Consider the following 27,015-nt stretch of genomic DNA (forward strand, 5'->3'; position numbering starts at 1 on the left):
TATTGTCTGTGTGAACACACTTCAACATTAGTGTTTCTCAAGAAAGTAACCGACCATTCATATAACTCTAGGAAGAAGAATTCCCATGACTTTATTTTTTATGAGAACTAATTGGAGCCTTTTACAATTTAAAGACCCTTTTAAAGTAGTTTTAACATGTATTTTTTTTGATAATATATTTCTTAAAAAAGTCTATTGTAGTTTGATCTTCATTTTTATTGGGTTAGTTTAGGATCATCTATTTATAACACTAATAAATAATAAGTTCCACTAAAAATCGGTCCCAAAAAATCTGCACCATCCCAAGAAATTTTCTGGTTAAGCAGTGTTAATTTTGATCTGCTCTAATAACAAGTTGATTGAAAATCTACAAAACTATTCAAAAATAAAGATTGTATCATGGCGATCTCAAAACTTGTTCATTAAACGCAATTCCAATTTAATCTCATACTTCAATTCAGTTCAATTCAATTTAATTCAGATATCATGCACGACTAAAATCTAGAAATCCCCCCGCCCCCAAAACACCCTTTCTGAAGGAAGTGTACTGAAGACGCCAATACAGCAAAACTTCCAAGTACTAATAAAAAAAAACTGAATTCGATGATTCGCGCTCATTTTCTGCACCTACCGTTTTAAACTACACCCAGCACCGCCCTCACTCACTCACATCTCCACTATCTCTCTCATATCCGCCATGGACGCAGCAACTCAAGCTTCATCTCTCCTCGCAAAGCTAGAAAACTACGAATTCACGGAAATCGACACTCTTTACGCTGATTTCTTACAACCATTCTCTCTCCACACTTCCACCAAACCTCAAAACCCTAACAAAAAAACCTCGCGCACCAAAAAACCCTCACCTTCATCTCCTTCTTCGTCAATTAGGGTTCTTGCGAAAACATATTTATCTTTCGTTAATCGGTCTCTCTCTCTCCTTCCGAAACGCCTCTCTGAGTCGCCGAAACACGCGAAAACTAGTGAATTTCTGACTCAATTACTCGATTGTTACAAATTGTGTCTAGATTGTTTGAGCGCCATATCTTCCGAGCTCTCAGGAAAGCCGTATTGTGTTCATTTGCAGAGAGGTAGGTATGTACATTGCTTGATGAGGTGGGAGAGGTATGTGGATGCCATTGATGAAGGATTTAGGGTTTTGAAGGAACTTGGAGGGGTTAATCTTGAAGGTCGTGGCTGGAAGGTTTCGATGGGCCAGCTCGTTCCGAGATTGATAGTCGGTGATGGCGAAGAAATTGGAGTTGAGGGTGATATTGTGCACTTAATTGTGGATTTGGCTGTTGTCATTGCGCAGTGTGTGTCATTGAGTAAAGTTAAAGATGCTGGAAAATATTCTGGTTTGTTGATTTTGCTGGACGAGGTTCGCCCTTGGTTCAGGTGCGTGGTTTGGCTACATTAAGAATTGAATTCAACTTTGCTGTTCTTATTTCAAATTCCACCTGAAAAATGGATGTTGCTGTATGTCTTACCAGAGTTTCATTATTCAACACTATGTCCTATCCTATTTAACTGATTCTTACTGATTCTTTTAGGATATAATGGAATTTTGCTCACTAAAACTGTTTACTTCTCCATTCACACTTTTTTTTTTTGAATATTTTCCAATGCATAGTTTTGATTGTTAATATATCGAATTATGAAAAATAGGAAAGTTGATATTTGATTCCACATGGTAATGTTGTAACTCTGACTTTCCGGAGGTATTTAGGAAGATGAAAATAAAAGGAATTGAGGGACTACTAACAGCTGACTTTAGCTCAGCAAGATTAGTTTCATTGAACCTGATTTTGATAACTTGAAAGGAAGAACTTACAAGGCCTATTTTTGGATCTAAAACCCAGAAAGATGGACTACATTTGTAATGAAATTTTGTGGAGAAAAACACGAGCGAATTATTCATTCAGAAAGGGAACAAAAGCAAATTATACAAGGTAGTGTTTGGAAACTTGTATTTCATTTCAAATAATGGAATTGAAATCTGGAATTTAAAGTTTGTATTTCAATTCCTAATCACTATTTTGTAAAGGGGGTTTGATAGGGGAGAGAGAAATAGAGGTTTAATGGAGGAGAGAGAAAAGTGTGGGTTTACTAAAGGAGAGAGAAATAAATATTAAAAAGAGAATGAGTGAAGTTGGGATATAGATACTCATGGAGTTGGGATATGTATGAGGAGAGAATTTCAAATGACAAGGTAATAACTTGAATTTTAAATTCTACTATACAAGCTTTTGATAAGAATTTGGACAAATTCCATGATTTCAAATTCCACACCATCCAAACAATAGATTTCATCCAAATTCAGAATTTGAAATGCAATCTTGCTATCCAAACATAGCATAATAGAATTCTGGCAGTGCATGTGACTGGGATGCATCATTGTAACTCATCAAGAAGTTAAATGGTGCCTTGCCTGAATCCTGAAGTATTCGTGAGAATATTGTGAATGGGATTGTTGGGTTTTGAAAACGATCTTATGGACATGCTATGGTGTAGATTGATGGGTTAACTATTTGATCTGCTGTTACTAGTTTTACACTGACAGTTTCTACCTTGATTGCAATTTTTGTTTGTGCTCTTAGGCATCTAGAAGCCAGTGCATGCTGTAAGCTGCAATGGAAGCTACTAGCTCACATGAAGAACGCTGCAATGTTTTTGGTTAGAGAAGTTACACTTTTCAGAGGAAATTTGGTAGCGGGCTTCTTTGCAGCTATATTTGATGAGTATATACAATTGTTGAATGCTCAAAATCCTCAGGTATCTGCCTATTAAATATGTAATATGCTGTTGGCCGTAGGGATTGCTGGACATTGCATCGCAAACAATTTTCTGAAGCAATAATAAATAAAGGCATATAACTTTGTAATTTAAATATTGAAACTAAAGTGCTTTTCAAAGGTTTTGAAATTCTGGTTGAAGTTGTAACTCTTTATTTGTATGAAGTTGTAATTTTGGATATCAGATGGTAAAAAAGTAGTAGTGACAAAATGAGAGATAATGGGAGGATGTAGATTAATTTATTATCTTACATTATTATTTTGCTCCTAGGACTTGGATGAAGCTTTTGTCTTAAACTTAAATAGTTCAGTATCATTTGCAAGTCTTTGTGGATTCATGATTGCTTAACTATGAAGATTATACGGTTTATTATTGTTGTTCGGCATAGATTGATTGTTGTTCTTGTAGAATATTTTTTAAATTTATCTGGCTATATACTTTACAAATTTTCTTCTTGTATTTAAAGGAATGATGCTATGTTATAGATGTGTTTTACTACCTTTGTTTTTTTAGTTGACCCGTTTCCCTTGTGCACAAATGCCAATGCACTCTTTTGAACCTTTATATCTCTAATTATCAATAAGCAAAAATTACAAAAACTTGATATTATGAATATATACATTAAGTCGAATCTAACAAGATCCCACATGACTATATTTTTCCTTAAGTACAAATCACAAAAGAATAGTTAAAGTTACACATGTGAATTGTCAAAAGTCAACGATATACTCCCCGAGTTCTCTTAATTTTGCCATTTTCATTGTTTGTTCCACCCACTTTTAATTTATTTGTAATTTGGCCAAAATTTCTCCTAGATTTACCCCTTCTTGCTCCATATGTAACACTCGTTTCCACCTTTTACTTAAGCTCACAACTAGGGGTGCTTATCGAGCGAGTCGATCGCGAGCTGGGGGTTGCTCGACTTGTGCTCGTTAGGTTTCAAGTCGAGCCGAGTCGATCACGTGCTGCTTGTTTAATGTTTTGGCCTTCTTGAATTTCAATTTTTTTAAAAGAAAATTATTGATTATATTTTCTTTTCTTTATGGAAATTATATATTATTAAAGTGTATTAATTTATTATTAAGTGCCAAGGTTAATTTTTGTTTTCAAAGATTTAAAGTAAAATTATTGTTTTTTCTGTAAAATTATTGAGTTTCGAGCTGATTCGAGCGAGCACAAGCCAACTTGAGTCGAGCTTTGACCGAGTCGAGCTCGATAATTGAGATTATTTTGAGAAGGTTGGCAATAATTGAGATCATTAATACTAGTTTTATCTATCATAAATCTATTGTTCTCTTCAAAATATTTGTCTCTCCTGTGTTGATTTTAGGGAAACTATATTTTGCTTTTCATCCATATACATGAGCAAAAACTGATATTGGTTTTGACCCTATTATATAATATGATTTGATTCCTTGCAATAACTAAAAAAAGGAATTAATTATATCTATATATATTACCCAAGGAGTAAAAGCAGATAAATATAAAGAGGTTTTAGTATTTAGAATATCAAATCTATCACATCCATTCTTCTCGTAAAGTACCAACCGCCTAGAGCTCTGTCTGCTTTGGAAATGTGAAATACAGGACGAGAACTTAAAATGGTATTATGCAATAGGAAAAATATCTTAGCAGCTGTTGACTCTGGACGAAACAAAGTTGATATATCCATTTGCACTTACTGGTCCTATCTCAGGACATGCCATTTGCCAACTGCCAAAAACACTGTACCCCTCAGTATTGTGAAATATGGGATGCTAAAACCTGGATTTTAAAACCTTAGAATAGATAGTGAAAGATGCAAATATATTGTATTGTCTTTTAGTAAGTACAGACACACTGGTCAAGTTCTCGGAGTCCCTCCGACAACCAGTCCTGGTCACCTTTGTTGTAGAGAGCAATTTCTTTTCCATCTTTCAGAAATTTACCAAGGTGTAGTATTATCTTGAACCAACCATAGAAAACTTTTTTTTTTCCAGTCTGATGTGCAGCTCTCTTCAGTCACATTAAAATACTATTATTATAATAAGTTCACATCAGTAATAATAATCCTATGATTTGTCTGTTATTAAGTAAAGATACATTGGTCAAGTACTGGAGTCCCTTGAACAACCAGTCCCAGACTCCTAGGTCACCTTTGTTGTAGAGAGCAGTCTCCTTTCTGTCTTTAGGAATTTCACGGAGGAGTATTGATAAGTTAAAATTACAGAATAACCAAACTGAGAAGAGGATATCTTGTTTAAAGTTTAGGTTATTATTATGTAGGGAACAAGAACGGAAGAGCTAGAAGAATTTGTAAAATTTGTATCAAATTGTACATACAAATGCCGATCAGCATCAAAGAATGTCCGCAACTCCATTGCTTTGCATCTGTACAGATCTGCGGATAATTTCTGTCAGGTAAACAACTACCTTGTTTGAAACTTCACAACAAAATAACTTCTACATGTTGTTTCCATATTAATACTAGCAGAAATTTTGCATTTGCTTGTGTATTTTTGAGCAGGATTTAGTATGCTTTGTTCCTATTCAGAGGTTTCATGCTTTGGGGCTGTATTTTTTCGAGTTCTGCTTTGAACCAAACAGCTGTTTGTCTTCTGCTCCAAAGGGCTCGACAGATACTCCAGTGGTATTATTGCCTGAAGGTTGGGATAATCTACAAGATCTATCTATTTTACTGAATTGTGGCAAGAACTATTATCCGTCCAACTTTGAGGTCTTTGACAAGCCACTAAGTCTTAAATTCAGGGATTTTGGGGAGAACGCATCTATAAGCTCTAGATCTGATTGTAAGGCTTCTAAATCGTGCAAGTCAATAAACAGAGAAGCATATCTGTTTTTTTATCTGAATGCATTGAAGTTCCTGTGTTGGCCATTTGCCGACTTTATAACTTCAGAAAGAAAGAGGATAGTTATGGAAGACATGGAGTCTCCCTTAGGAAATGCACTGAAACTCATCTTGGAGGCCTTCCTTGAATACAGCTATCTTTTTCCTTATTGTCACCAGTAAGTGTTGGTTATTTTGTTGATTATTCGATTATTTTGTCTGAGTTGCTTGCCTTCTAAGATTATGGTTTTGGAAAGCGAGATTGTTTACAAGTCTTTTTGGTGCTTATCTCATATGATTCTCCATTGATGACAACTTATTGAAGATCTAGATTCTAATCCTGATTCTTTTTTCTGAATATTCAAGAAGAACAAAGAGTACTGTATTTTCTTTTACAGACATTTAACTGAGAACCAGCTACATTGATTTTTATAAGCCTCATGTTTCTAAATTTTGGTCATACATGTAACAGGAAAAGAGATTCTTGTGTTGAAATTGACATGGTTGTGCTCAGCATTTCTGTGGCTTGTTTCACTCTCTCCGTAAAGCTAAAACTCAGCTCTGAGGTATCTTGGTTGTTTAGCTGATGTAACTCATTCTGTTACTCAACTATCTTTTCCTAAAACTACAATAACGAATTTTATTCATCAGCTAATTGCTTCTGCTCCCGTATCAGGAAAATGCAAGCCTTGTAAACTATCTTCTCTCTGATAAATGTATTCCATTGTTAAGGCCCCAGATGTTGAAGTACATCATAGCCATGCTTCACAACAGCTTTGTCGAATTCTATAGACATGAATGTTTGAAAGAGGTTTGTTTACTTCTCTAATAATGATTCTAGTGTTCCAACATTTTTTTTTTGCCCTTATCTGATATCGATTTTTAATGGTTAAGATCATTAGAACTGTAGTGTCTATAATTTTTCATGCAGTTGTCTTCATTGTTCTTCTGATTTATGAATTTGTTTTTGATTAAAATGATGATAAAGAGGTAGTAACAACTTGTACTTATAATACCAAAATATGGTTGGACTTTTCAAATTTAAGGAGGCTGTGTGAAATTTAATTACTAGTTTGATTATTTGAACCAATGGGGGTAAATTATTGTTTTCTACCCTTTATGAAGGTAATGCTCCAACTGATATTAATTCTATAATTTTTTTGATGGCTGTAATTAAATTTTTGATTGCTAAGATGTTGGGAAATCTACCGTTATTTTTTAATGCCTAAGTGCTATTTTAATATGCTAACGAGGATCATATTATCAGCTATTGTTCGCAATGTGTAAATGGCCTTCCATGCAACCTACTTGGGGTGCGTTTTCTTCACCTTAAAAAAAATAAATTTCAAGTCTAAATAGTTCAGATAAGTTTAGTTAACTTCAGATAAGTTTTAGCACCGTATAAAATAGTATATGCAAGTTCCAATAAATTTAGATAAGTTAAGATAAGTTTAAATAAGTTAAATTGAGATAAGTTCAATTTAGATAAGTTTTGAGGAATTCAGGTGCAGAGAGTGCACACTATATTTCCTTCAAGTTGATATACTTTCTATTACAACTTAAATATGGGTTATATCTATGTAATGAGAAGTTGAACTTCCAATCTTTGCTCACGTGGTGCTTATATGTTTAGTACTTTTCTATGTAGGCCTCAGAAGCTTTAGAATTATGTTGTAGAGCATCATGGAATCGGTGTTTACTTCTCTCTGAGATACTTGTGGGCAAGCAGAAGGGATTTAGTGGAGAAATATCTGAAAGTATGATTACAGAGTCAGTGAACGAGGCATGTAAAGTTAACTGTCTTCTTATGGACATTCACCATCAAATGGGTAGCTGTCAAATGGAGAAGGCAACAGAGTTTGGTCTTGAAAAATGGTGTCTTGCCAAAACTCTTTTGGGGATGCTCCCTTGTCCTGTGACATTGATAAAGCATTGGGTTAAGGTAATATGTAAGGAAATATTTGGTGTCTTTTTGTAATCAACTCTTCTTGTTACTAAGTACTAATTGTCTCTGATTTTGCAGATACAATGTAAATTGTACAAGAATACTGAAGGTAGTGCTCCAATTTTGGGTAATTATCTCCTACTCTCTTCTCGGATGGTGAAAAGCAATATCTCTATTGACATTGTTGGGACTTTTTTAGAGCAGGTTTGAGAATTTTATCTTTCAATCCATTCTGGTACATTTGCTCTTTTCTTCTTGATCATCTCTATAAAAATATGATGTATAAACCTGCTTCAATTTTGTTACAGGAACTTCTAATTTATCAAGAGATGAGCAACTTGTATCCTGTGTTTTGTCAGAGAATGCAAATGCAAATTATTGACATCCTCCTGCAGAAGGTGTATCACTCTAGCCTGTGCTTGCAGAGATCCATTATTTTAGTTAAGAAGGGAATGTTATTGAGGACCTCTGGAATCGAAGGTCTGGATAATTGTATTCATTGTTTGTCAGAAGCAATTGAATCAGCTGTGAGTAACATCCGCTCTTTTCATTTAAGTCCATCCTTAATCATGTTAATCTTTGTTTCTTTGTCAGAAGTAATTTATTTTTGTACATGGATTACTTTATTCTACAGAATGGCTCATGTGGCTTGACCCATGATTTTGCTGCTAAGATGTCTAATCAATTAGCTGTCGTATATGGTTTACGTGCTCTTTCTACTCATGAAGCCAATCCAACCTCAAAGGTGTGGGTTCCCTATATTATTGAATTTTTAGAATTGAGCATGGGGATTATTTCAGATAGGAAGATGTGCCTGGCTGCCTAATTTTCGTCTTGATTTTTCCATTGGGCAGGAAACATTTAAAGATATCCGTAAAGCTGTAAAGCTATGGTTGAGGACTGATTTTCCTTGTTGCTCTTCCAGCTGCAACTGTGATGTGGGATGTGAGTACCTGTTGCGGCTTCTATATCACATTGCTGACTTACTATCGATTAAGGTGTGCTGAGGAATCAATTAATGCATTCTGTATATTCTGACTTACAACTGTATGGCTTCAATCATGCTATTTCTTAATTATGTGTTTTGCTTCATTTCCAGGGTGACATGACTCTGCATTCAGATGTTCTGAATGTGATCATTAAAGTGCTTAAACAGATAAATATCTCGTTGAAGAAGTGTTTGTTAATATTGTGGGAGTCACGAAGAGTTAACCATGCACTTTGTGTTGTACCTGTCAATGAGGCATTTGTTACGGCTCTTTCAGAGCATTACGGTAAAGATGCAGAGTCTTTTGACTTCTGGATCAGTAGTATGAAGGATTCTCAGCCACTATTAGTTGGGCTTCAGCAGAATTTTTCATATTTATCTTCACTCTTCCCCCTGGCTTTCTATAAGAACAAGCATTCTTTACAATCCGAGATCTCTGTTGATGAAGTGAAAGAGATCGCTTCGAATCTTGTTTCAAATGTAAGGCTCATTGATTGCCAGATCAAAAAGTTTTGAATTTATGATTTGATATATGTACCTTGTACATGACTGCCAATTATTGTTTACTTTCATCTAGGTTTCTATATCTCGCTGTTCAGCTTTTGTAGCTGGATATCTATATCATGATTTGAGTGAAAGACTTTATACTGGTGGAAGAACTATTGAGGTATGTTTGGTACATAGATTTTTGCAAATCCTTCTAGTCTGCTGACAGTCATCTCTGATAGATTTATCTATTGTTAACCCTTACATTTTCCTGGTGACAATTGGCAAGCACTATTAATGAAAATTTCGGGATGTTTAAGTATTCTTTCTAATTTCTGTATCTTTTTTTCCGGTTATTCAGCATTATCTTGAACCACCAGGACCATCTCAATTCTTCTTTAATGATATACTTTAACTAGTAAAGATAGCTGATGGACATGAGTTATATCATTAAACTCGATGCAATTATCTTTCTCTTATCTAATTATCTACTGATGCATTTTCTCTCATGTCCTTCATGTAGGCGTTGTTTTGTGCGAAAGAAGCTCATCGGCTGCGTGGCAAGTTGTTGCAGGAGCATTTCTCTTACTCAATTCAGCAGCATGGTGAAAATCATGAAGAAGTTGGGGACACAATAAGGAAACCATCAGCTTGTGTTAGTCAGTTCACGGTGTTAAATCACGTAGCTATTAGAGCTTGGCCCACTCCTGCTATCCCACAGGATTCAGATGCAATATCTCTTACACCATGGAATGTGCTCCGCTGTTATCTTGAGAGCACACTGCAGGTTTTCACATCTTTATTTTGACTGCGTATGTGTGTTATTTGAAACAGCATACTTAAGTGTTTGATATTTCAATCTCACACTATTGTATTGACTATTAGTTTACATCTTAGGTTGGTCTTATCCATGAGAGACTTGGAAATGTAGCTGATGCAGAAGCTCAGTTTGTATTAGGCAAGAGTATCTCCTGCTCGCAGAGCTTACCCCAATTCATTGTCAGTTTCTCCTCTTGTTTAGGCATGTGAATAAACTCGTGTATCACTCTTGTGTTTTAATTACTATTTTTTTCTCTTTCGATGGAGATGTGCTATGTTGACTGTGGATCTTGGGTAATAATACAGGCAAAATATACCACGGAAGTAGCCTCTTTGATTTAGCACACAAAGAATTAGAGACTTCAGAGCAAGTTTTGGCTGTTGATAGGAACTTTCTGACTTGCTCAAGGTGTTCACTCATGTTGGAAAGTAGTATCAATGAACAACTTGGTAACTTGTACAGAAAGGGTGTCTATCGTGCCTCAGGAAATCCGTATGAGTCATCTCTTTTAAGTCTGATGTCATTTGAGAAGGGTGATCTTGCTGTCTGGCTTCAGGGAGCTAGTTTAGCACAATCCATGCATGGAAATGACGTTGCTATAGATGCTGAATCTGGTGATAGGATCGACCAAGAGTGCTCTGCAGCTATATCAAAGCCTGCAAAGACAAAGGCTGGAGCAGAAGCTAAAAGGTCCAGGAAGACGAAGAAGGAAATAGAATCTCTGGTAACTGTCAAGTCCTGTGCAGCTGAACAATCTATAAGGGTAACTCGTTCTAGAAAGCTGCCTGCTCACGATACGGCTACGTTTGTCGAAGGGGTAAAGAAGGTTACTAATAGCTACTGCAATGGCCGACAGGAGACTAAAGCAATGACTGTTTCTAACAGAATAACTTGCCAGAAATGTTTGCCAAGTGAAGTCAACTCTGGCTCACTCACTTATCTTGTTCAAATGAAGTGGGAAATTGCCCGCAGGCGACAAGTACTGAGACTACTCATTGGCTTAGGTATATTTCAATATCAAATTCATGTAGACTTTAGATCCCACATTATGATACAGTTTGCATCTCTAACACTCATTTGATGATGTCTGATACTTTTATAAAATGACGAGACAAATAGTGAGACTTCCCATTGGTTTTGGTGTAATTCAATTCTTGTTCTCATAGTTTGTAGAAACTCTTGTCGTGTTACACTCATCTGTGTTACGCTTGATTATTGATGTTGATTGATACATCCATATTCCATATAATATAGAAATTTATGTGTGTAATTATACTCTAGGTGTTAGCAAAGTAACAAGAGTTTTAATTTCTGCCCTTTAAGAGGTCCCAGTCTGCTGAATGAATTTGTGTGATAGATTGAGCTTCACCTATGTTTAGATTTTCGAAAGGAAATGATTATTTTTAAAGCCAAGATATGTAGGCTCTGGTTTGGAGAATTCGGAGTCGAAATGATGGAGTTAGTACTAGAACTGAAGGTAAACCAAGGATGACCTGGATGAAAGGGGTAAAAGGACACTGAAGAATTGGGTGTTCAGGGTCTATCAGATTGGGGATGACAACTCACTTATGCAGCGATCTTATTCTTTTTTTGAGATTAAGGCTCTGCTGTTGTTGTAGATGTCCGCTTACGTTGCCATTGTTTTTTGTACTTGGCTATAGTATTGCATTCTCTTGCAATTATACATTCCTATTGGGTTTCGCCCTGTTGCTGAATCTAGCGTGTGTATGATGGTTTGAAGCAGAGATTTCTTTGGGAAGGTTTGCTCCCTAGCTATATGCTTAATTCTGTATCTGATATGAGTTGTCTTGAGTTGATTTTGTTTATTTTTATCTTTGTAATAACATAATGAAATTTATAGCGGAAACATTCTCATATATGTTTAGAATTTTTCCTTTCTCTTTTTAAGCTGGTTTTGGACTTGGCTTGAGGGGTAAATGGAAAAGGAACATGTAAAAGCGTTTGTGCTTTCTGAGGAAAATTTGGCAGTAAAAAGTATATATTTGTTTAACTGCTTGTATCCCATGTATGTTTAGATTATAGCAACTTGATTAAGCCTTTAGGGAAAAACCAATGTGCCAAGCCATTGCACACGTGTGGGGTATAATTCAGTTGCTTCGCTGCTTTCCCATAGTATTTTATGAATAATTTTTCTGATTACCTACTTACATTTTGGTTCTATGTAACATAAACTAAGTTTGAGTCACATCTAACTTCAGTTTTTGATTTCTCTTTTCTTTCTGTAACTGTTACTGTGGCTAGGGAAATGTCAGGGAGCTTTGGATGAAATTCATAGATTGCACACTATATACTCTAAATGCTTATCTATATTGCTGGGGGGAAATGCTTGTCACTGTTCAAGTTCTACCATACCTGAGCTCGATTCTGTTAGCAAGGAAATTCCTGGGGATATCTTGGTAGGCGAACGTGCGGAAGTGTTGTACAATCTTAGCTGGCTTTCATTGAAAGCTTTGTATTCCAAGGAGATCAGGTATGGAAGGTGCTCAAATTTACAAGATATTTTAATAATTTTGCATAGACTACTCATGCATTTGAGCTTGAACAACATATTACTAGCTTTTCTATTCATTCTTCCGAATTTCTAAGATTTAAGCTTTAAAGGATTTATTCTAGTTGCTACTTGCTAGTTGTAATTTAATTAGTAAATATATCCAAAGGATGTCAGAACTCTCTGATCAGTGTCCATCCACTAGTTGGTTCCTTCTTATAAAGAAGCACGTCTTCATCCTCTCTGGTTTCAGAGCACAATGGGATCCAATCCTCTGATTTACTTATGCTTAAAGCCTGCATGGTTAACCGGCTTAGATATTAATTTGAGGGATGGTGCAGTGACGGTTATCATCTATTAATATTTTTCTATTGGTCAAAACATTTCAACTATTCTTGGTGATTGGTTACACCTGATCTTCGTTGCACAAGTGTCTCAATTTGTGGAAATATGGCGTTGGGATTGCCTTGGTAAGTGGGCACTTATGTGACGGTGTCCACTCACCAACCTTCGTCTTCCTTGACTTAGGCTATTGATACCATGCTGGATCTAATAAAGTCTGTGAACGGGATCGGAGTATATTCACATGTTTGAGGGCAAAGGGGGTATTATTGATGCATAAGGAAATCCTATGAAAATCAAGAGGTTCGGGACTTAATGCTAATCAAATCAACTCCAGGAAGGTAGAAGCTTTAAAACTAAGCAACTTAGTTCTCGGCTTCTCGCTATAGCTGATGGAATGAACTCATATAAATAGAATTATTGAGGACAAAATTGGAATAACTTGGAAAGATGTCAGTTTTTTGTAGGGATTAACAAGCTCTACAAATGAAGAAGTTACTGAGCCAGGAGTTACACATTCTTCTTTCTTATTCGCAGGAGCTCTTGCTGTGGTTTGTGCAGCATCCAAATGTCCCATATAGTTTCCTTCCTAAAATTATCTTTCGTGCTGAGTCGTGAGGTCCCTTTGCTGTTTCAGAAGGTATGCTTCCAAAACTTTTTGTTTGAACATATATATTTCTGATCATGTTCTTGGCTCAAGGGTGTCAGTGGCGGATCCAATGGTTGTCCCCGTTGGTCCTGGGACCAACCATTTTGCTTGGGCGGGGGATTGGGGAAGGGGGCTGCTGAGGTGGTGGGGAGGGGGGCTGCGGTGTAGGGGAAGGGGTTGGGCTACTGGGGTTGGTGGGGGAGGGGTGGTGGAAGAGAGAGAAGGAGGTTTAATTAATTTAGATTAGTATATAATGAGGTTAAATCATGTAGGTTTAATTTTGGTTAATTGTTATAAGTAAGGGTAAATTGGTAATTTTGCAGCATAAAACTTTCCACTTTTGGGAAGAAAAAAAATTGTAACATGTATTTTGCACCATTCTGTTTAAGGAAAGTGTGACATGTAAAAAAACCCGGAGGAAGTAATAAATTATAGTGTGACGATATTAAAGGATGTTAATAACAGTAATTAGTGGATGTTATCTCAATTTTGTTTATAGTGACATATTTCAAGCATGATCTTGGCGTTGTACTCTGATTCTGCAAGCAGGTGAAGGGGCTTCTTTTCTTTCAGTGTATATAAGCATGTACAGTTTTAGAATCTATCACTATTATTTATAGTTTTATACGATGTTTGTGCAGTTTTTCTTCTTCTGGTATTCACCATTGTGTATAAATAAATGAACTCTGACAGGTGTCTAGGCTGCTTGCTTTAATTTATGTGGTTTCTGCTTCGAGAAAGAATATGTCCTCTCCTATTTCTTCTTGCAAAGTGCTTTCGGAAAATCATTGGGCTGCATATTTCCATCAAGCCTCAGTTGGCACTCATCACAATTTGCAGCTCCTTTCAGCTAGTTCTGTGAAGCATAGATCTGAGATTGTGTCTGAAAACAAGGTATGTTGTCACTTTATTTTTTGTCTTGGTGTTAAGGTGCTGTAAATCCACCATCCGTTGTCAGTGACTGGTCTAGCCAATGATTTGGGATGACTGATCTCTAATTAATTATTGGTTTTCCATTGTTGTAACCCAATATGCTTCCCTTAGGTCCTGAATGTAGGTGTTCAAATTCTCTTATCTGCATGGAGGAGTATAATCTAGCAAGTGTTTCTCGTGAATATATTGTCCCTTTTGTTAGGATAATCTAGATTGGAACCTTATTATTTTATGTATTATAAATTTATAATGGCTCATTATCTCTTCTACAAGCAATTCTCTTTTGCAATCTGAAGACTAGATGAGCCCTTTAAATATGTCATGCTCCTGATTCCGATACAATGTCTTTGCTTTCAATTGTATGTTTCTATCTGGATATGGAGAATTACATTCACCTTGGTTCTGGTATATTCTGTCACTTGTTCTTTTAGTGGTTAATTGAGCATTTCAGAAACGCTTGGATAGTTTCATGGTCGTTATGAACCTCGAACATCAATAGTTCTGCTGTAGAATACTAGTACTTACCTTCCTCGATGTACCACATAATCAGGTAGTTGGCAGCTACATGGATACATTTAAGTAGCTCTATACTAGGCCAGTTTCTAGGAGCTAGATGTGTATTGTATTTAGTGCTTCCAATACTTGGATTATTGCCATTTCATGTTCTTTCAGAGAGGTTAAGCTTTTCAAATCCGTCATTGTAACTGGATGTATGGTGATGTTGATGAATATCTATCTGGCCTTTTACTAATGCAGGGTGATGAAGCTGCTGCTCGAACTAGCTTGATAACAGATAAATGCACATTGCTTAGGTAAGGGTGACATTTTTTATATTAGATCATTGGTCTCATAGGTAATTTTTTTTTATTATCTCTAGGACTTGCTGAAACTGATTCTCTTGTGGCAACATCATATTTCAGGACTCTTCCTGAATCAATGATGGAGATAGAATCATATGTTGCAAAGTTTTTTGAGAACCTTCCCAGTACTACAATTGTCTGTATGAGCTTACTGGGGGTCTCTTACGCTGGCCTTTTGGACGAACTGGTGCATTATCCCTCTGATGTTTATGGTTGGATACTGCTGTCTCATCTAAATGCTGACTCTCAGCCTGCTGTATTACTGTTGCCTCTTAGTACAGTTCTTCAAGGTAATATATCTCTATATCACTATATGGAGAATTTTAGCTCATATTGGAGTATCCTTAATAGATTATTCTCATATGATGATTCAGATGAAGAAACAAGTACTAGCGAAACCAGTACTAGCTGCTCAATCTTTGGTGAGAAGAATGTACAGAAGGAATGGTGCTCGCCTTGGAGCTGCAATACTCTGGTTGATGATGTAGCTCCATTATTCAAATTGATTTTGCGAGGAAATTACTTATCTTGCTCAAGCTTTCCGGAAGAACACACTGAAAGAAGTCGTGAATTATGGTGGACTTGGAGAGATAATCTTGATAAACGCCTGCATAAATTGTTGTGGTGAGTCATTCTTAATGGAAGCATGTGTAACCCTGCTTGGACAGCCTATCAAATTAATCGGTTATGGTAACTATCTATCATTTCTGTCTTGGGTATGAAATTATCAGGGACGTTGAAGAAACATGGTTTGGTCAGTGGAAATACTTGCTTCTGGGCCGATGGTTGGATACTGAGCCTCTTGATGGCGCCGTGAAGGAGTTCATGCATGAAATAAGAAAAGATGGTTGCAAACTGGATATAAATGAAAGTATTTTGAAGGTAGTTATGGGAGGCATAAAGTCTACTAATATGGAAAACGTGAAAATTCCAAAGCTGTTTCTTGAGAAAGGCTGTTACATTGGCGGCGTCGTAGATTGTGATCAAGGAAGATGTAATTCACTGGATAAAGCGTATGATGGAGTTGATTATGTATCAGATTCACTCGTTGCTGCAGTTAACAAGGTTGAGCTAGAATACTGCATCCGTCGAGAGCCTGTTATTCTTGTTCTAGACAGTGATGTTCAGGTGGGCCTCTAGTTTATGTTATATGGAGTAATATACACTGCTCTCTTATTTATTGCTCTCTCAACCTTCTGTCTGGTGTTAGAAAGGACAATTCTCAAGTGTTGGAATCTTAGAAGGTGGCTACCATGTGTCCTGCAGGGGACCAGTGGGCAGGAGCCAAAACCCTGTTAGTGCCAATGCCAGGATCAGATTTCTAATTGCCTACTCTCGGCCTTTGGGGGAACTTCCTTCCTCTTCCTCTCCCACCTTCCATTCTCATCCTAATCCCTGAATTATTTGGCTGATATCTTTCTCCGTTCACCACAGGGAAAAAAGAAAAAAGAAGTAGAATTATGAAGTTAAGAGAAGCAAACTAATTAAGAATTTTCTGATACAAATTATTGGGAACCCATCTTAGGCTAATGCTAAATGAGTCATATTACTCTAATGACCGCATGAGAAGTTACAAAGGCGTCTTTGTGGAAAATACAATATTGAGAACAAATCTTGATTTGTTTGATGTTTGATAATTTGATCCAATAGGAAACTACATCCTTTTAATATTTATTCCCTTTTTTATATTAGTCTCTTGAAGAGTTCTGAATTCAGGCATCTTTTCCTGTTATCCTTCCTAGTTGATTTGTAAGGTATGGTGTTTGGTTCCAAGCTCCTGCTCAGGAGATTAAAGGACTATCAGATACTATTCTTCATATCACTTATATAATTAGATGTAGGAGCAAAAGCTAAAAGTATGGCTTTTGGCGAGGTAAATATTCCTTTCAAGTACATTTGTTGTGCTTGAGGCTGAGCAGTTTATTATTATTAATATTGATGACTATAGACGAATTACTGAGTGTGTTACATGTAAATTGAAATGTCAGGGATCCAACTCGTTCTACCTGTGATCTAGTTTTTGTTTTCCTCTTGTAGACCTGTCAGTCTGAAATAATAAGTATTTACTTCTGTAAAGTGTAAAGTCCTCAGCTGTGCTATGTGGTGACTCTTGTCCTGAAATAATAAGTGTTAGGTGTCAGGGTCATTGTAGATTGACTCGAAGCATAGCTTCAATAACCCAATCTCTACCCTTGTCTTTCAATTTTTTTTGTTTGATGAAATATAATTGCTGGAATTATGAGGACTTGGTTGCTGATATTAATTCTATTTTGGAATGGCTCGAGCACTTCATTGTGTGGAAATCCTTTTTCTCTTAATGAATTCCTAATCTGACATTAGGTGATGAAAGTCACAACTATTGTTATCCTTCGTGTTTCCTTTGCTGAGTTTAATGTACTCACAGATGCTACCTTGGGAGAACATGCCTTTCATGAGGGAACAAGAGGTGTATCGCATGCCTTCTGTTGCAAGTATCTTCATGGCTCTGCAAAGGAGGTCTATCCTAGAGGAAGCTGGCAGGCTTGACACCAGATTTCCATTGATTGATCCACTGGATGCGTTTTATTTACTGAATCCCAGTGGTGATCTAAGTCGTACGCAAGCTGAATTTGAGGAGTGGTTTAGACATCAGAACATGCAGGTATGCCTCTCATTGCTTCTATAGTGGCTAAACGATGATGGAAGATGAATAAGGCTAATCAAGAGTGATTAACACCAAATCCCAAATGCCTTCTGAAAGTGCTACTGTGCTAAGATAGATCTCCAAGGATTTCCTTGTGCAGGGATCTACTTCTTCTGCCATTGTTTTCTTGTCTTTCCTTTTGCTTAATTATTTTCCCTTCCTTCCAGGGTAAGGCTGGAGTTGTTCCATCAACTGAAGAGCTGAGTGCAGCTTTGGAAAACCGTGACCTCTTCCTATATTTTGGCCATGGAAGTGGTGTGTCCCTGATGCTGTTCTACATAATCATTTTGTAGTTCTTTATTTGTTGTATTATTATTTTTGTATGGACATGCACTGACTAGTGATATGCCCTTTCTGATAACGCAGGGGCACAATATATGCCCAGAGACAAGATCCAAAAACTAGAGAGTTGTGCTGCTATGCTACTTATGGGATGTAGCAGTGGATCTCTAAACTTAAATGGGCGCTATGCTCCAGTTGGTACTTCTCTCTCCTATATGTTAGCTGGTGCTCCGATCGTGGTGGCCAACCTATGGGAGGTAACAGACTTGGACATCGATCGTTTTGCCAAAGCTGTGCTTAAATCTTTTCTGGAAGAAAGATCAATGTCTTCCGCAGGCTGCATTCAATGCAGTTTATTAGCCGAAGAATTAAAGTCCATGAGTGTGATTCAAAGTAAAGGAAACACTAGGAAAGGCCGAGGGAAGAAGAAAACAGTTGATTCTATGCCAGATGTTTCAGGTGAATATTGTTTCAGACATAAGTTAAGGGCTGGATATTTTGTCAGTAAAGCCCGAAAAGCATGTAAACTACCCTTTTTGATTGGGGCTGCACCTGTTTGTTATGGTGTACCTACAGGTATTAGGAAAAAGAAAGATACTACCATTTAGTCCTCAGCATCTTGTTACTCCCCTTCAACAAGGGTGTAACTTTTTTTTGTACAACTTATTTAGTGTAACACATTAGAATCCCTAAGATATAGGATTATTACATATTCTCGTTAAAAAAACGAGAAAAAAGTTGTACATAAACTACACTATCATAAAGATCACATGTCCCAAAATTTTATTATTAATTCTTTTTCCCATTTTGTTGTTTACCCCCGAAATATCTATCTAGCATTATTTGTTTATTGGAAAACGGTTATTTAGAGAACATGTTCTCTGCCGAACAAGAGAGGAGGATGTTGGAGTTTGCTCCAAATCGAAATTACTCCTTTTCTGCTAAACATAAGCAATCATCCCTAATAAACAACCCAAATAGTCATTTGCCTAACATTGTCATTTTCTCATTGCATCTTCCAAATTTAACGGTTCACTATATATAACCGTTTTTCCCACCATGTCTAATTTCTCTTGTGAGGGAGATGATCAATATCATGTCTAGATATTGTTTGACACCAAACAACATCGCCTGAAACTAAACAATGTAACATGAGAAAATAATAGTCCAACCTTTCCCCCCCTCTGATTTCCCTCATTCTCTAATTTGTCTCTTCAACCCCAAAGGGTGAAGATCCCTCTTCCACAAATATGACGAAGGTGGTGGTTATATACACCATCTTAACCACCGCCTTCGTCGTCTTGATCCTCCTTCCTCCCTCAAGTAAGTCCCATAAGGGTAATCGTCATATACGATTATCCAATGGCGTGTATTTCGACCCACTTGTCATGGATATTGAGCATAAGGTTGAAGAAAAAGGGTTAAATGTAAATATCTATGATGATATTAACCCACATATTAATCATGCATCTTCACATTATGTGCATGAAGTTATTGAAGAAGAGGTTGAAGAAGCAAATAAGGTGTATTTTGGGAATTATGGGAAGCTAAACTTAACGTTGAGGTTGAAAACATTGTTCCCCATGATAGACAATTTGCACATTGATGGTTATGTTGAGTTTAGGGAGCTTGAGGCTTGGAATATTATGCAATCTAACATGAATTTGGAGTATGCAACAAGGAAAGAGCTTAAGTTCCATGACAAAAATAAAGATGGACTTGTTTCTTTTCACGAGTTTTTTCCTCAATTTTCCGATGAAGATATAAGTAAGTATATATACTTTGCGAAATAGGTATCATAAAGAAAAGAGATTCTTTGTTCCTGACCTTTTTAGTGCAAAGATATAAGTATATTGTATAATCTTTGTTGTTTTTTGGCTATATTATTTTGTATTTTAGTATCCAAAGTATCTTAATATAACATGATAAGATGTGACCATGTAAGCCATAGATAGTCAGGTTCCTAAGCGAGATAGATACTTATTGCCTGATGAAGGAATTGCGAGTGTTAGTTTGAATGTTTGATGCATCAGGTTTCATGCATGGTGAAAACATCAAACCAACACCTTGGATTTGGATATCCATCATTTTTCACTAATTAGTAAAAATTGTGAAAATGTAATTTAAGACTAATCTAACATAACTTCGGACAAGAAATATGGTCAAATTTCACTTCAAAAAATAATGTGGTCACATAAAACAAATAGTGTTGCAATAAGTTTTAGGAAACATATATAATGATGACATAATAGAATAAATAGCATGTGAAGCATAAGTAATAATAGCATTGGGAGCAAGTTTAGATTTTTTTTTTTTAAAGAGAAATTTCATTAATTGAAAGCCAAACGGTATCTACAATAGATATTAAAGTAAAACAAGATATAATTAAACAAGACTAAATCAAATTCGTCTTCGAAGAAACTACAATGAACTAGATCGAACAATACAACACAGCCCTCTTGTATTTGCTGAATCAAGCAGCTATTGATGAGTAAGCCTATCATTCTGATATAGTTTGGGAATTACATTCTTGATCGAGTCAGGTTGACCGCATCCGAGATTCCAATACCTTTATGTTGAGTCTAAAACTTCAACCAATGAGAATAATTTTTCATACCTAAAAACAAAAGAACCATACTCACAACTCCCATAGGGGAGAAGGAGATTTCCAAAACAGAAACTAAAAACCCCATAACAGGGTTTGAGAAGATCTCATAAAGAGAGACTAATTTATTGAACAAAACAAGAAACCGAATTAAAAACTAAAATTAAAAGAGGAAAAGGGGCTTACCATAAATGAAAACATCCATGACAGCCCCTAATTGATGAAGGAGTAAGAGAGACTAGGGTTTGAGAGAGAGAAAAAGAGAGGGGAGACTAGGGTTTTTTTTAATTACCTAATTAGTTCACCTTTTGTATATGGCAAGATAAGTTTAGATTGTTATTGATATATTTGTAAATTAATATTACTACTATTCGAAAGAGGTTTGAATATCTATTGAATTTTGTTTTTGGGTAATTGAAAGAGCATTATTTGATACCAATATAATTATAAAAGTGTATTAAATATCAAGTTCATGCCGCATACATAGATGTAGGAGTTCCTTAGCATGAGGATGAATGTCATGAATAAACCTCATATTATTAAGTTTACCATTTTATTTATCTCATCAACAAATAAATGAGGCAAATTAAAGAATAACCTCACTTTTGTTAGATTATACAGTATTTCATATGATAACTTACTCATATATGTTTAAAATGCATCATTATTGTAACTTCGGACAGGGTCTTGTAATAACTTTGACTGGTCCAAAATTTTGCATAAATTTTGTGGAATCCTTAGTGACAAATCAAGTACTATGGACTATGAACAGAGAAAAACAAGATGGGGCATGGGGAAACTGGTTGGTGGATGGAACAATTCATGAATGCTGATGCCAATCAAGATGGGAAATTGTGTTTTGAGGAGCTGAAAGAGTACGATTCTTTTATTTATATATATTGTACATTTGTACTCCCTCCGTCCCATAATATAGTACCTACTTTATTTTTGATGGGTCAAACTTTAAAATCTTCGACCAAATATCCTTATTATTATATACAAAAAAACCTACTCACGTGAAATCTTGTTAAATCTGTCTCAACATGTACTTTCATAATATCAACTTTTTATATTTTTTATTAATACAGAATTGAAGATATTAAATGTCAACATTACGTCTTAAAGACCGTGTAAAAAGAAACAAGCATTATATTATATTACGGGACGAAGGGAGTTTATATTATTAGTTATTGTTGTTGTTATTATATTATTCACAAGTAATTTACATACAGCTTCTTACACCCAGAAGAGAGCACTGAAAACGCAAAAGTACAAGAATGGACAATCCGTGAGAAAATAAGGCAAGAAAACTTCTTATTCGTAATTTATTTTATTAGTTGGTGTCTATTATTACCTATGAAATAAATGACATTTTCTTTTGAAATATATTGGTTTGTGTTACTAATAGGAGATTAGATTTGGACAAAGATGGTAAACTCAGCCTCCAGGAATTTTGTGACAATGCTTATGATACCTTCAAGACCTACTATCAGTTCAGTTTTGCTCATAATCAAGTTCCTTCTCAAGAATTACTATTTTCAAACCTTGACTTGAACAAAGACGGGTAAATTACTTATATATATATGGCAACTCATCAATACTTTTTTATTTAACTTTCCTTAGCTTCTATATGTAGATTCATGTAATACCGGTACATTTTTGTAACTTGTAAATCAGAAGACTACGTTTGTCAATGCACGAGTTGCAAAAATCCTATCCCCATACTTTACTCAGGGCTCATGCTCGAACTCCCACTAAAGTTATTCTCGACCATTTGGAAAATATATATCAAAGTAAAAATAAGTACCCCTTTGTTCCAATTTAGTTGCTACATTTAATCGTAAGCACTATTCACGTCATAACTTTGACTATCTTTTACTCCATATACATATAGTTGCTACATTTTGACCGTAAACACTATTCACGTCATAACTTTGACTATCTTTTACTCCATATATATAAGAAAAAACATAGTTATGTTGGATCTTGTTTGATTCGTCCCAATTTGTATATTCCAAATATATAATTTTTTCATATATGTAACTCAATATATTGGTGTTTGTTTGAAGTTGCATCTCGTAAACTGTGACAAAGCAAATGTAGCAACTAAATTGGGACAGATGTAGTAAAATACTATTATTGAATATGGAAACCTGGGCTTGTATATAATGTTTTTTTTTTTTTTGTAAAAAGAAGTAGCTCGAACCCGCTCGGGTCTTAATGGGCCAGACACTTGAGAGTAAGGGGGAAGGGTAAGGAGAATCCCTATCCTCAAAGTGCCTCTAGTGGGGGATTGAACCCCCAACCCTGAGGTTGGAAGGTGCTCGCCTTACACGCTAGTCACTAGACCAAATACTACTTGGTGGCCTTGTATGTAAATATGTAATGTATGTGTATGCCTTTATGAAGACAAAAAGAGTGCACCTTTACTTATATGTTAGAGATATATTAGGATACTCCCTCCTCTATTAGTTTACCCATTTTGCACAGAGTTTTAGGAGAAATAATGTTGTAGGTCATAGAAAGAAAGATAAATTATTATTTTATATTAAAGTTGAATGTATGTGTAATGAAAATTTTGTGGTCCCATTCCAAAAACAGCAGAAAAAAAGGGGTAAACTAAGGGACACCCTTAAAAGGAATACGGATAAACTAATAGAGGACAGAGAGACTACATAACAAATTGAAAATTTCTTGGCAAGAAGATATAGTATGTAATAGAAAAGACAGATGCAATATGACATTAATGCTATTAATTTGTTTTTGTTCTAACTTCTAACAGGTTATTGACGATCCAAGAGTTGAAGCCTATTAAACAACTGCTGTTTCCAGGAGTACTGGATCATGCTTCTTATTACTCAACTTATTTGATGAATGAGGTTGTTCAATTAAAAGTTCATATTAGAACATAATTAGAATTTAAAAAAGGGGGAAAATAATGACCTTAATTAATTTAATTATCTTTTTTCCCCATTGTGCAAGGTTGATGATAACCATGATAGCTTATTAACTATAGAAGAAATTTTGAATCATGAAGATAAATTTTACAAAAGTGTTTATGTGGGAGATGAGGAAGATGATGATGATCATGATCATGATCATGATGAGTTCTAAAGCTAAAATACATGGTAATTTTATGTGCATACTTTGCTAAATTAATGTACAGTTTTTTTTGTTATATTATTGTAAATGTATTTTGATTTATTCAGTGTTAGGAAATTCAACAAGGCATGGAATCTTGTGGACATATGCTCCAAGTTCTAGATGTATTGCAAGGAAAATATCTTTCAAATATTTGGGGAAGTTGATTGGAAGAGATGGATTATTGTGAAGAGGGAGATACATTTGAATGAGAAAAAACTGTACTGTTATGTACTCTATTTTATTTATTTATTTATTTATTTATTATTATTATTATTATTATTATTATTATTATTATTATTTGGGGGTTGAAAGGAACTAAAAGAAAAAGTCAGTTGAGGAAGAGATGGTAGCTCAGTGGAGTACCACCCCAAATTTCAGGACATTGCCCATGGCTCGATCGAAAACTCATTCCAACAATTTAACCTTGCTTGTACCCAACTTCTGAGCTGGTGTGTCCTGCGGGCTAGTAGCCTAGTAGGAGTTAGTCTTCGGACCAATTATCTTTTCTAATAATAATAAAAAAAAAAGTCAGACAATGACAACAAATCTGAAATTATAAACCTGAGTGATATTGTTTGAAAGTTAACCTGACTTCCTAAGATACATTTTTTTTTTTTACATCGGGAAATTGTACATTAATTAAAAGAGAAAGTACAACCTAATGCTAATACAATCTAAACTCAAACAAATACATAAACCTAAAGGAGCCTTAAGAGCTCGTACATTCCACCTAGTACATAAATATATACAAACAAAACAAAGTCGCGTAGAAAGTGTGTCGCTGGTCAGTGCTGATGATGGTGGATGCAAACCTCGGATGGCTGATGGAAGTGATTGATGAAGCGATTATTGACGATCATGATTTTGACAACAAACAACCAACGGCGAGCGTCGCGTCTCGCCGTATGAGCAATCCCAATGATTTGTCGTCACTTGGGATTCTGATCTCATGACCATATGAAGAGTCACATTCCAATGTGACTCACTACTCTCGAGCGAGAGTATGTCAAGTTTCTCTTTGATGAAAGAGAAACGCTGATGATTGGGCATGCTGTAAACCCCTATATGCAACTGGAGTGCCGCCTGCAGATTTGAAGTTTTCAAGGCAAAGACCATGAAGGTCAATGCCAAGCTAAAAAGAGAGCCAAACAAGTTGAGCCCTCGAATACACTACCGATTTTCAAAACCGGTAAATACGCGTCCCAACCATGAAAGCCTATAATCACCTCGTCCTTGCTCACGAACATCGTGAGTCACCTTGAATGCATAAGATTATCAGGACGGATTTGAGATGAGGGTCGCATCATATATTTATGTACTTATCTAATATCTTGGCTAAAAAATAAACTCTTCAATATTTATATGAATATAATTATTAGAGTTCATTATAGTTATAAACAAACTTGAATAGCCCTTATTAGGGAATTGAGTGTGTCTTGTATCTAACATTTTACACCATAATTTATTGTGTAACATGCATAATGACATAGACTTTAACAAGGATGACATGAAATAATGATACAAATCTCATGTTATTTTGTCATTTATTTCAATCATTTGAGTTTTTTTTTTTATAAAAGAAGTGGTGGTTTGTGAGTTATTACACCATAAATTGTGGTGTAACAGTTACACCGAATAATTTTTGTAGGGAATGTAATTTATCTGTACACATTGACCCTAAATTTACGAAAATTTTACAGTGAACGTCGACCACCCTGATTGATCACCACAATCAGAATATGTTACTATTGTTTTAGGTATGCAAAATATAACCGTAAGAGATTCATTAATATTTGAGATTTTATTTATATCTTAAAATATAAGTAATATATAGTTATTCATTTAAACATCTACTGCAACATATAATTGTTTCTTCCTTTTTAAATATTTTGTAACCGTAAAATTAAGTATAAGATTAATTTATATTTTATGGCCGAGAAGGCATATATGAAATCAATAGCCTATAATTGTTAATAGTGGTGATAAATGGTGTTCGACACTCGGCAAAGATTCGTTGATTTAAGTTATTTGCAATTTCAAATTTTAAATGAGATAAAAAAAAGTAAGAAGAATAGTGTCTTACTTTACGTATAAATTCTTATTCATGTCATGCTAAAGTGATAATTCCTCCGTTTTTATTTAGTTGTGCCCAAAGGACTTGACACTTTTGTTATATGCCAATTTTGAGCATTTATCTCTAATTATGTTTAAGTAAAATTATAAAAAGTTAATAAAATAAATGAAACTAACAAATCACAACTAACTCACATGAACGTATTTTTCCTTACATGCTAACAGAACATGAAGGTCAAAGTGAAGTTTGCGAATAGGGTCAAAAGTCAAGGGTTTTTCAAACCTATGCACCTAGTGCAAAGGTTAAGCCTTATCTCTTCAATAAATTAATTAACTACAAATATAATATCCTCCTTATAATTAATCTAAATAAATATAAATGACAATTTTGATATGATTAAAAATAAAGATAAAGTACATATTAATAAAAAAACTAACTATTTAAAATAATTATAAAGAAGATATTATATTTTAGTTAATCAATTGATTTAATAGATAAATCTTAATCTTTACATTAGGTGCATAGGTTAGAGAAATCGATTCTAACATTAGAAAAAAGAAGTGAACGTTAAGATGAATCTCATACTCTTACACTAGTTTGAACTCTTACAAGACCATTAAATCTTCTTCATTGTTTAAAAGATTTTATCTTATAGATTTTATAATCAAATTTCAGTCGAGACTTCAGACAACCATTATAATAATGTTGCAAAGCATAAAATTCAGTTACACTACAAATCTTACATCATGTGGCAGAGAAAATAATAATTTAGAAGATAGCAAAATCACAACCTCAATGGAACCAACTAAAGCATAACAAATTAAATTGCTGAACTGTCCCCAATTATTAACACCTTACCTTTATTAATTTCCTACATTATCATATTATTATTATTACTTTCTCCGTTATAAATTAACTTAATAGAAGTAAATTTATCCTTTTATCATTCACATTTTTCATTATGACGGATATTTATACTTCTTCTTTCTCAAAAATCTTGCTACATTTGTCTTTTCATAGTTTACGAGATGCAACTTCAAACACCAATATCTTGAGTTACATATATATAAAAAGG

General features: G+C 35.1%; 2 protein-coding genes across 2 annotated transcripts; both read left to right on the plus strand.

Moving 5' to 3' along the window:
- Positions 1-597: 597 nt before the first annotated feature.
- Positions 598-18,922, plus strand: LOC104888210 (separase). Its single transcript, XM_010673104.4, has 26 exons — positions 598-1,395; positions 2,598-2,772; positions 5,059-5,193; positions 5,300-5,799; positions 6,093-6,186; positions 6,297-6,431; positions 7,269-7,562; positions 7,644-7,769; positions 7,874-8,092; positions 8,200-8,310; positions 8,420-8,563; positions 8,665-9,033; positions 9,131-9,220; positions 9,563-9,826; positions 9,937-10,060; positions 10,165-10,863; positions 12,122-12,350; positions 13,248-13,350; positions 14,053-14,253; positions 15,049-15,104; positions 15,213-15,442; positions 15,527-15,776; positions 15,884-16,280; positions 17,557-17,793; positions 18,003-18,090; positions 18,202-18,922. The coding sequence occupies exons 1-26, from the start codon at positions 698-700 to the stop codon at positions 18,723-18,725; spliced, it is 6,492 nt and encodes a 2,163-aa protein (XP_010671406.1). The 5' UTR covers positions 598-697; the 3' UTR covers positions 18,726-18,922.
- A 445-nt stretch (positions 18,923-19,367) lies between these two features.
- LOC104888211 (uncharacterized) lies at positions 19,368-23,836 on the plus strand. Its single transcript, XM_057393228.1, has 6 exons — positions 19,368-19,884; positions 21,495-21,597; positions 21,955-22,023; positions 22,131-22,286; positions 23,505-23,601; positions 23,705-23,836. The coding sequence occupies exons 1-6, from the start codon at positions 19,368-19,370 to the stop codon at positions 23,834-23,836; spliced, it is 1,074 nt and encodes a 357-aa protein (XP_057249211.1).
- The last annotated feature ends 3,179 nt before the right edge of the window (positions 23,837-27,015 follow it).

The sequence above is a fragment of the Beta vulgaris genome, chromosome 3 (genome assembly GCF_026745355.1).
Source record: "Beta vulgaris subsp. vulgaris cultivar EL10 chromosome 3, EL10.2, whole genome shotgun sequence".
In the NCBI taxonomy this organism is placed as follows: Eukaryota; Viridiplantae; Streptophyta; class Magnoliopsida; order Caryophyllales; family Amaranthaceae; genus Beta; species Beta vulgaris.

Coding starts and splice junctions, on each gene's coding strand:
- LOC104888211 (XM_057393228.1), top strand. CDS start 19,368: ATGACGAAGGTGGTGGTTATATACACCATCTTAACCACCGCCTTCGTC. Junction 22,024..22,130: donor ACAATCCGTGAGAAAATAAG/GCAAGAAAACTT, acceptor TGTTACTAATAG/GAGATTAGATTTGGACAAAG. Junction 22,287..23,504: donor CTTGACTTGAACAAAGACGG/GTAAATTACTTA, acceptor AACTTCTAACAG/GTTATTGACGATCCAAGAGT.
- LOC104888210 (XM_010673104.4), top strand. CDS start 698: ATGGACGCAGCAACTCAAGCTTCATCTCTCCTCGCAAAGCTAGAAAAC. Junction 7,770..7,873: donor TTGGGACTTTTTTAGAGCAG/GTTTGAGAATTT, acceptor ATTTTGTTACAG/GAACTTCTAATTTATCAAGA. Junction 9,827..9,936: donor ATCTTGAGAGCACACTGCAG/GTTTTCACATCT, acceptor TTTACATCTTAG/GTTGGTCTTATCCATGAGAG.